This window comes from Haliotis asinina, chromosome 2, assembly GCF_037392515.1.
Source record: "Haliotis asinina isolate JCU_RB_2024 chromosome 2, JCU_Hal_asi_v2, whole genome shotgun sequence".
Taxonomy (NCBI): domain Eukaryota; kingdom Metazoa; phylum Mollusca; class Gastropoda; order Lepetellida; family Haliotidae; genus Haliotis; species Haliotis asinina.
This window is the reverse complement of record NC_090281.1, coordinates 5,526,454-5,536,505: the sequence shown is the minus strand read 5'-3', so window position 1 is coordinate 5,536,505 and position 10,052 is coordinate 5,526,454. Positions and strand designations below refer to the sequence as shown.

Genomic DNA, 10,052 nt, shown 5'->3' with positions numbered 1-10,052 from the left:
AACTCAAATCGTTAGAGGCTGTACCCTCAAAGGGGGTTGAAGTACCGTAAAATAATTGTCCTCCTGAGAGGGTACATAAGTCCAAAAACATTTGACGTAAATTTCAGTTTTCCAGCTTTTAATCGTTCCCCTTTGTTTTGGTTTCGGTTTGTTCGACATTTAGTGATCACAGCATCCACGACCACTTTGGACGAGTAGTAGAGTAAGTCGCGGCTCGCAGCCTGTGCATGGACCCTAGCTGGATTTACATCATCCCTTCAGCTGTTAGCAATTTTGGAAATCTAGCCATACATTAAAAAGACATGTATTCTACGATCAAAAACGTGAAAAGTGACTTTTCTACCCTTTCAGAAGAACAATAAGTTTACAGTACTTCAATCACCCTTGAGGGTACAGCCACTAACAATCTTAGTAACTAATTTAAACTTTTAATAATGAAGTATTCATCTAATTTACAATTCATTCAGCAAATCTAATTCTTTTAAAAGTGCAATAAATAAATGAGAAGTAACATTATTCTAAAGACCCATCATAGTTCGTGAAATAAAATAGTTATCCCTTGTGATGGACTATTCAACAGTCAGTAATGCAAGTTGTGTGTTCAGTGAACAAAGGGAATGTAGTAGGGTTTGCCCGAGCGTTTCTGTTTCATTGAAGTGTGTCAGTGTGTCTGTTTGGAATTTAACTTTGTATGGCCTGTTTGGGTATGTTGTGAATATTTTTTGTGGTACGATTTGGAAGATTTTTGAGCGGATACTATTTATTTAAATAATGTTATTTTAATCATATGATATCTAGAAAGGATGATTTTTTAAAATATTTCTTGTCGTGGGGAAAATATGCATACTGTTGAACTGCAACTACAGTTGTGTTTAAACAAAATAGATAAGTGGTGTCTTGAAAACGGCTTTATTTTTTCTTAATCAAAATCCAATTGTACACACTTTTGCCGTAATTATAAACCTCATTAAGACCTAGAACTATTTCTAAGTGGAATCCCTATCAAGTTGTCAATGAGGCTAAGTTCTTGGGACATATTTTCGATTCACATTTGACCTTTTTAAATCCCTTAAAGTGAAATACCTGAAGGCACTCGATTTGTTAAAAGTTGTTTCTAATTCAAAATGGGGAGGGAATCAAGCTACCCTCCATCACCTACACAGATCACTGGTGCGATCTAAACGCGATTATGGTTCCATCGTATATGGTGGAGTTTGACAAAGCAGCCTAAAACTACTTGATTCTGTCCACCATCAAGGCCTAAGACTTTGCCTTGGGTCTTTAAGAACTCCCGTTGACAGTCTTTACGTCGTGGCTGATGAGCCATCTCTAAACCAACGTCGTATTAAAATCATCTTTACACTACGTACCATTACTATATTCTAACAAGTCTAATCCTGCAATAAACTGTGTCCTTCATCCTCGTATGGGGATTTATATAACAAAAAAAGCCATTTGTTGTTCCACCTCTTCAGCTCAGAATTAAGCCATTTATTGCTTCAGACGGCACTGGTGAACAAAATAGCTCCCTCCCGAATTCTTTCTTCTCTGCCTTGGCTTTAAAAACTCAGAAACTAACGAATTACAATATTGCAAATGGATCCACGGATAGTGGCGCAGTAGCTTGTGCTACTGTCGTTGGATTCAGAACAGTATCTCCTCGATTACCGGTTAATAGCTCTATTTTTACAGCAGAAGCAAACTAACAGAAGCAATACTAACAACAGAAGCATTACTAACAGCTCTTAAATAAATTGAAAAACATCCTAAACATAAACAATATATCATCTTTTCCGATTTTCTTGCATGTCTTCAGGCTATTAAAAACTTACCTTGTAAACATCCACTTGTAACAGAAATTATTGAATTGTAAAATGATCTTGCTACCGGCCAATACATCACCTTTTGTTGGTTACCCAGCCACGCTGGCAAACCTGGGTACACAATGGCCCATCCTGCTAGCAACACGCAATAAATCTCTGACATCACTTCTTATTCCCCTTTACTGAGTACATAGCTACCGTTAGATCTTATATTCGTGATCTGATGCAGAGTGAGTGGGTCACCCAAGTAGGTATCATTAAATTACGTGCAATAAAACCCTATATCGGTTGCACCTACTAGGGTTGTCAGTCAAGAATTGAAGAGGTCACCATACGACGGTGTCGGATTGGCCATAATAGATATACTCATGAATACCAATTGAAAGGTGAAGATCCTCCATTTTGTATCGTTTGTGATGAAAGAATCACGGTCACAAATGTCCTGCTTGACTGTTGAATTTTCTATCACAAAGGATAACAATTTAAATCACAAGCTATGAAGGATCTTTTTGACAATACCAGTTCTCATTTAATCATTGCATTATTAGAAGGAATGAAATTTGTTAACTAATGTAAATTGATAAATTAGAACATTGTTAGTGGCTGTATCCGGGGGGGGGGGGGGGGGGGGTTTGTGTGTTAAAGTACTGTAAAAATATTGAACTCCTGAGAGGATGTGGAACTTTCCACTCTTTTCAAACGTAACATAGTAACGTAAACGTCTTTTAAATATATGGTTTGATAGATCTAACTTCCTAACAGCTGAAGGGATGGTGTACATCCAGCTAGGGTCCATGCAGGCAGCCAAAGTACCGTAGGGCCTCTAGCATGACGTACTACCATCAGTTGTGTTGGGCCGTTGCTGGCGAAGAAATGGTACTGCCACGAATCGAAGAATGTCATCTTTGTATCAAGTTTCAACGCATTACGACCAGCTGTGTCCGTTGCTTCCCAATAAATTTCTCTCCACACCATCACACCGCCTTTTTTGAAAAAAATTAGCTTCATGTATGCGATTCGGCGGTAGTATTTCTCCCCCTGTGACGGTATACTGGCACCCGGCCATTACTGAACACGGTGAATTGACTTTTGTCTATGAATACCAATACGTACAACGACCTTGATCACCGTAGCCTACGACGATGATCCTGAGTCAATACCATTCCACGCTGGGGACGACGGGCTCTGATACCTGCTGCACGTAGAGGTCGTAGCACTTCACTTCGATTGTTGACATGTCCTACAGCCGTTGTCGCGATGAACTAGTTGCGCAGATGAAGAGTAGGCAGATGGCGGTTTTCCTGTGAGGTCGTCACACGTGGTCTGTCTGCCTGATTGTGGCCTGTCTTGGGTGCTGCCAGCCTACCCGTAACGCTTGAACACCCAAATGATGCACGCACACGTACAGATTAGGGTAATGGCAATATGGCTGTTGTTGGCGCCCATCTGCCTCATACCTATGCTCGTATAACTTCAGTGATTTTCTGTCATATGAGATATGATATTCGCAGCGGTTTCCATTACCATTTCTCGACAAGCATTTTACAAAATCTCCGAGATACACGTGTTGTCATCTCTTGCAACCCACGTGCTTGTAAACGGCCAACATGCTGCGTTTTTGGTGTATGATTAGTAAGTGTGTGGGCGATCATTAAATGATTTCACTAACTTGGACAAATTCCAAATTAAGTGTTCACTTTCATTTTGCTCAGGAGATTATATTGCAATGGAAAACTGCCAGCTTTTTGGACTACGTATAATACAGCGACTTTATTTGCTGTGTACATTTCCTAGTGATGCAAAATATTTGCAGGTATTCGTACTTTGCCACTTCCATGTCCCAACACAATCGTAAATACTCGGTATACTATGTACTTTGGTGGGTACATTGGGTACAGACAAAACATAACATCTGGACGGGTCCCTTGATATGCAACAACAAAGAGTCATATATATATTTACACACCACTAGTGTCCAGTTGAAAGAAATCACACGTAGACAATCACAGTTGTTATATCTGTTTCCATTCAGTTTTAAATGTCACGTAGCAGCTCTTTGAGCTTGAACCAGAATAAATAGAGTTTATACGTTGCTTTGACGCTACAATATATGTATGGCATTAATAATGAGCCAGTATTTTTGAGATTTTGTCATCCTCACCCTCAGACAGCGAACATTTTCAAGGCCTTCCTTGGCATAGTTTGCTTCACCTGCTTCATCAAACGTACATAGATATGTGTACGATGTGCACACTGTGTCAGTGCTATATTCCAAGATGGCGCTTTCAGCTATATCCATCTTCTGGCTCTTGGACCCAGTAGCTATGGTAATTTGTACCACTTTTCGAGGTTTGGCGAATGCTATCGTCACTGTATCTCCAGTGTGGACATCTTTTGCCCACATGTTCCCCTTACCTGAGTATACGTTATCCAAAGTGAAAAGCTCGTGAATGGTCATTGTCGTGGACAACGTGGCCTCGGGATTTTTAACGAGCTGTGGTCTCGTCTGGTGTGGTAACGATGACCAATACCCACTGTGTACAAAGAGTTCTTTAGGATGAACGAAGTTTGATTTCTGCAACATTAATTTCAGAAAAAGCCTCAGGAGATAGTCACATGGCTGTTCGTTGAAGAAAGTCCTCAAGAGATAGGCAAGCTTTCCTATATCACAACTGTGATAAAGTTTACCAATGTAACCGAGGCGAGAAAATTCGAGCATAGTCCATGCCTCTTGTCTGTTCATCAGTTGTATGTAGGAGTTTATCTGGCCGAGATAGTCAGGAACTGCTATAACGTCATCCTCCAGCTGTAGGTAGTATTCAGAAAGAGACTGTGAATAATGCATGAGGAAGGCATAGTCAAGATTCTGTTTGGATCGCCATTTGACGCGATCACTGCCATCTCCAAAGGTCTTCTTCAGGTTTTCTAATGATGGGTAATAGGTATCAGGTGCACGAATAACATGGATGAAGCCGTTTTCCAATTGTTTGGGAAACCACGTCATTACATTTTGCGCAAATACCTCTGCGTATGTGGCGTTTCTATCGGAAAGGAAAATCACTATTGTCGTATGCCTCTTGTCCTCGTCAGAAGAGTGGCCTACCAGAGACTTCAGTGTTTCGAAGATGTATGATGCGTTTGGTCGTCTGAGAGTTGGCAAGCCAATTGTCAAGAAACCTGTTGTAAACAGAATGAAAGGTCTTTTAATACGTGTTCCAAAACATTTTTGTTTACTTCTGAAACTCTTCACTTATACACAGAAGACGTAATTCATAAATACAAATTCAGTTTCAGATTGACCTGTGCTAACGACTGCGCTCGTGTGAGTGGATTTTCTAGTTTGTACACATATCCACGTTCACGTTTTCGTGGTAGCAATGTTCTGCGTCAGGCAACGATAACTAGTCATGGAATCTGTTATGCTCAAAGTTGAGGTGATCTATTTGAGTGTTCAACTTCGTTTTGTTAGCGGTGTTAGTTTATTGGCTAGTTTTCCTGAATATATTAATTCTGTGAATGACGGATCTAACGAGATGGATTTAATAAAGTGATTAGATTCCTCAGTTCCAGTTTCATGAATGAAGTAAATTTATTCTGTGTAAGAAACAGTATCATCTGTGAACTCTAAACCCTGTCGTATCTTCCAGATCCTCTCAGAGTGAGTTAGTTAAAATTTGAGTCTGAATATTAATGATCTCGAAATGAGCTCTTTCGATAGGATTTCTTTAATTTTGCTTTGGAGTTGGACCCGTCAAGGTCCCGGAGTAGAATAGGCCTTCAGCAACCCATGCTTGCCATAAAATGCGATTATGCTTGTCGTAAGAGGCGACTAACGGGGTCGGGTGGTCACAGTTGACACACGTCATCGGTTGCCAACTGGGCAGATCGATGCTCACGTTGCTGATCACTGGATTGTCTGGTCCAGACTCTATTATTTACAACCACCCGCCATGTAGCTGGAATATTGCCGAGTGCGGCGTAAAACTAAAGTTACTCACTCACTCTTTGCACTTGAATCTGTTACAAATTCAGTTTCCCATTTCCTTTTATAGCTATTCATAGTGGAGTCTAAAACTGGAATAAGATAAGATGTAATAACCTTTATGTTTAAAGAATGTGAAAAAAGAAATGAAGATCATTCAGTTAAAGTTTTGTTCTCCAAATGATATAAGTGTGTTTTAAGATTAAGCAACTAATTTCACTGCTCTTACTAAGCTTGCATATTCCAATCTGTCGTTCATAAGTGGTTTCTAGTATAGGCATGAAACTTGTGATTTGTATACATTGCTTCATCAGCGTCTATCAGGTCATTTACGAATGTTATACGTATTTTAGCGTCATGTGGTTACATGAAATGTTTCTCACTTTAGAAGGAGACACGTGAAGTTCCAGGTTGAATATGTCTGCACCAACCCATGCCTCCCACAAAATGCGACTAGACTCGTCGTAAGAGGCGATTAACGGAATCAGATGGTCCGCTAGGCGGACTTGGTTGACACATGTCATCGATTCCAAATTGCGCAGATTGATGCTCATGATGTTGATCACTGGATTGTCTGATGCAGACTCGGTTACATACATTTGGAGTATTGCGGCGTAAAACTAAACTCGCCCTTTCACCGTAGCAGGATATCTGGTATGATTTGTGACACGTTCTAGAAAAATACGGCAGTTGATTATAAGTCTTTACAAATATCTTCTTAGTCTACGAATATTTTTTAGCATTGATAGTTCGGTTTACGTTTGTCATTCTTTAACCGCCGTCATCATAATTTTGTATTATGATATTACGTTTAATCATATCAGGTTTGTTTTGCCAAACAGAGGAGAAGCAGAGTTAGTGCAGGTCATTGATAATGTTACTTGGTGGGTAAGGTAGGATGGGAAAATGTGGTGTATTGTTGGCAAAATAGAATTTCAGGATTTCAGTTCTGTCGAGGGGTGGAAGTTATTTTTATGTTGGTTATTTAAATGTTGGTTGATCTCTTAGAAACCCTCTCCAAATTATTCTTGATTTGCTTACATTCACTCTCGAGCCGGAAAGGGAGACACAGTCGTCCAGTATATGTAAGTCATTTTGTTGACACGTTTCAGTACCATTTAAGACCAGGGATGTATCATCTGCAAACAGCGAGACTAGATATATGTTTCCAGTTGTTATACCTTTTACCTTTGGACTGATTCGAATCATCGCAGATACTGAAGATATAAGGCAAAAGGGGATTCCCTTGTCTACTGCCTCTACATGAAAGACACCATAATCAAGGCCATTTACTAATATAATTCAGTATCATGTCCTTATCCATCTTCTAATAGATTCCCCCAAAAAGCTAAAACCTCTTCATTGAAGTCAAAGGCTTTTTTCGAAATCGATCAGTAGTAATACTCCCGGAATTTCCATTTTCTGTGTATGGTCGTGTGCACTTTCCAGTATATCTGTTAGCAAAGAATCAGTTATGATCTTTGTTAATAATGGAAGCCAATAACGTTTTATTTCTATTTGCTCCTGTAGCCAAACCGAACTTACACGACACATTTAGTAACGATATCGGTATCCAGTCTTTTGGGGGCATATAAGAAATAAGACCTTGTTTGGGGCTGGTCGATAGTCCACCGTTTGGGTATGCGTAAGTTAAAGATCTAACTAGCAACGAATGTATATCATTCAATAGAAATTCCTAAAAATTGTTTGTCGTGAGCAAATAAAGTCCGTTGCAAATTATACTGACCAGCATCAAACCTCCACGTTCTTAAGTTGAAAGGCAAGGATTAAAATGATTTGTTTTTCCACATGTTTTCACATTCAACATACGTGGTCAGTTTAAGAAAGCATGTACCGATGACATCACGAATTTTCCTTACTTGCGTACATTTATTGTTTTACTTCTTTATAGGCTACAAATTCAAGAAGTGCACGTGAATTTACAATTTCACAAAATTAAATCATTCAAACTGTTTATTACTGTTCAATATACTTTCGTTAAATATATTTGATGAAACACAAACAGAAAACGAATTGTCAGTGTCAAATGTTCAGTTTTGCTAAGTGTTGAGACGTCAATAAAGTCTGCCTATTTGGGAATCGAAACAAAATGGACCTTCTTTGACCAGGATCTTAAGTTCAGAATATGTGTGTTTACGCACGTTGATTGCAACATAACAAACATGTAAGTAGTGCAATATATACATCATCTAGATAATACGTTCAAAGCGTTAGCTGACAATTTCACACACAGACCATATCACAATGTAGCTGCTAGTTGTGTGCAGCTCGTGAAATGGAAACGACGGGTGTATGCAATTAGAGGTCACATTTTATTTCTGCTTAAGGAAGTTATAAACCGTACTTACTATATTCAAATATCCAAGATCGTTTGAATGAACTCAGCTAGATCAAGTTAAAAAGTTAAAGCGAACTATTTTTATTTTTCATCACCTTTGGTATTACTCCTGAAGGCCAAATCATATCCCAAAGGTTCTCTGTATATCTATCTACAGTTGACTTACCTCTTGAAGATCTCTTTGTCCCTGAAATATGGATGGCTTCTTTCCAGTGGAGGAACTCTGTGCTCTGGAAAATTGCAAAATACTTTCAGGTACTAAGTTTAGTTTAGTTTAATTTTACGCTACATTTATACGTCCCAGCTATATGGCGGTCCAGTGATTAAGATACTGTAGGAAAGAGAAAAAGATCTGTTTTACGGCTGGTTCTCTGTATACCTCAAATTTAATTAACTACAAATAGGATTTGTCGAAGTAACTCACTTCGGCCAAACTGGGCATTCAGTGGGATGCGTAAGGGGATATCCAAAACAAGCACTGTTTGCTCGTAAAACTACGAATAGCTGCTGAAAAGAGATTGGACTTTAACTGGCAGTTAGGTCGCTCAGCCAAGTTTGACGACGGAATGTCGACTCGCTTGGCAGACGCTGCCCACTGGCACAAGGGGTCATCTCAAAGATATTTTGTGCTTTTTCGTGTGTGTTTTCGTTATGTCTGTTTCGTATAAATGTCTCAAAATACATAGGTGGCATGACCACACGGAGATCGACATAACTGGATATTATTTGTAAATTGTTAATAACATGCGCCGTGTATTTCACTAGGTTAATTCCCCTAAATTATTATCATATTTAGCTGATATCTCTATCCCCCTGCCCGAACCCAGCTATCGCCTGCGACACCTGTCCTGGTTTTGCTTTTGGGACGATCCAACTTATTTCTTTTTATAGTGATAGGGAGACTCCATGGTACCTACATCCTCAGCAATAATTTTAGCATGAAAGTTATCACTTTTTACGACAGCTGTCGTTTATAATGAAGTTAAGTCCAATTTAAAAATTGACATTTCAGAAGTGCCCTTAATGATACAATATCATCGAAAATCTGTTCTAAATAAGTCGCTTTGGACATTGAAAACATTCGCACAGCTCATATCTGTTTTGTTTTTGTCCTCTTGTGTATTGTATTGCTGAAATCCCAGATGTTGACTTTTCACTGAGGTGTTAACCGAGCTTGAAGACTAACAAATCACTGAAATGAATATATTTTACAAACAAAAGTGGGGCGGTGGGGTAGCCTAGTGGTTAAAGCGTTCGCTCGTCAGACCCGGGTTCGATTCCCCCCACATGGGTACAATGTGTGAGACCCATTTTCTGGTGTCCCCCGCCGTGATATCGCTGGAATATTGCTGAAAGCGGCGTAAAACCAAACTCACTCACTCACTACGAACAAAAGTTTACAATACATGAAAAGGGGCCCTGAGACTTTCTTCATTTTCTTGTAACTGGATATCTAAAATTATTCTAGACTTGTATGATGGGCTTTTGTTGGGTATATTTGTTCCAGGGTCTGTATGACAGACTGTCGAGCTTACCTCGTTATTCACCTTTCACTATAGGTATTGTTTGCTGAAGAACCAGTACTGGCGTCTACCTAATGACTACTGACTGTAAATGTTGGCATCTCTAAAATGTTCATAACATAATAACAGCAATGTCTAAGATCAAGTAAGGGCCGTAGTAGCTGGGAAAACCTTCTGTACGATCGAAACAGGTGTCGCTCGATAGTAAATGACTTAGTAACAAGCATCTCCCTGAATACGCCATCCCAAACCACAACCCAAACTCCAACCCACGTATTAAAACACAAACCAGTTATACTCACTGAATTTTCAAAGCGTTTCGGCGCCGTCAAATGTCCGTTTTCAAGCAGTTCTGAAACATAGAC

General features: G+C 39.4%; 1 protein-coding gene across 1 annotated transcript; it reads right to left on the bottom strand.

The window, feature by feature from the left end:
- Nucleotides 1-2,976: 2,976 nt before the first annotated feature.
- On the bottom strand, nt 2,977-9,788 carry LOC137274760 (alpha-1,3-mannosyl-glycoprotein 4-beta-N-acetylglucosaminyltransferase C-like). Its single transcript, XM_067808096.1, has 4 exons — nt 9,774-9,788; nt 8,331-8,394; nt 3,985-5,000; nt 2,977-3,063 (listed from the first exon to the last, which is right to left on the bottom strand). The coding sequence occupies exons 1-4, from the start codon at nt 9,786-9,788 to the stop codon at nt 2,977-2,979; spliced, it is 1,182 nt and encodes a 393-aa protein (XP_067664197.1).
- Between the last annotated feature and the right edge of the window lie 264 nt (nt 9,789-10,052).

Coding starts and splice junctions, on each gene's coding strand:
- LOC137274760 (XM_067808096.1), bottom strand. Junction 5,001..8,330: donor GACAAAGAGATCTTCAAGAG/GTAAGTCAACTG, acceptor TGTTTACAACAG/GTTTCTTGACAATTGGCTTG. Junction 3,064..3,984: donor AAAATGTTCGCTGTCTGAGG/GTGAGGATGACA, acceptor CAACGGCTGTAG/GACATGTCAACAATCGAAGT.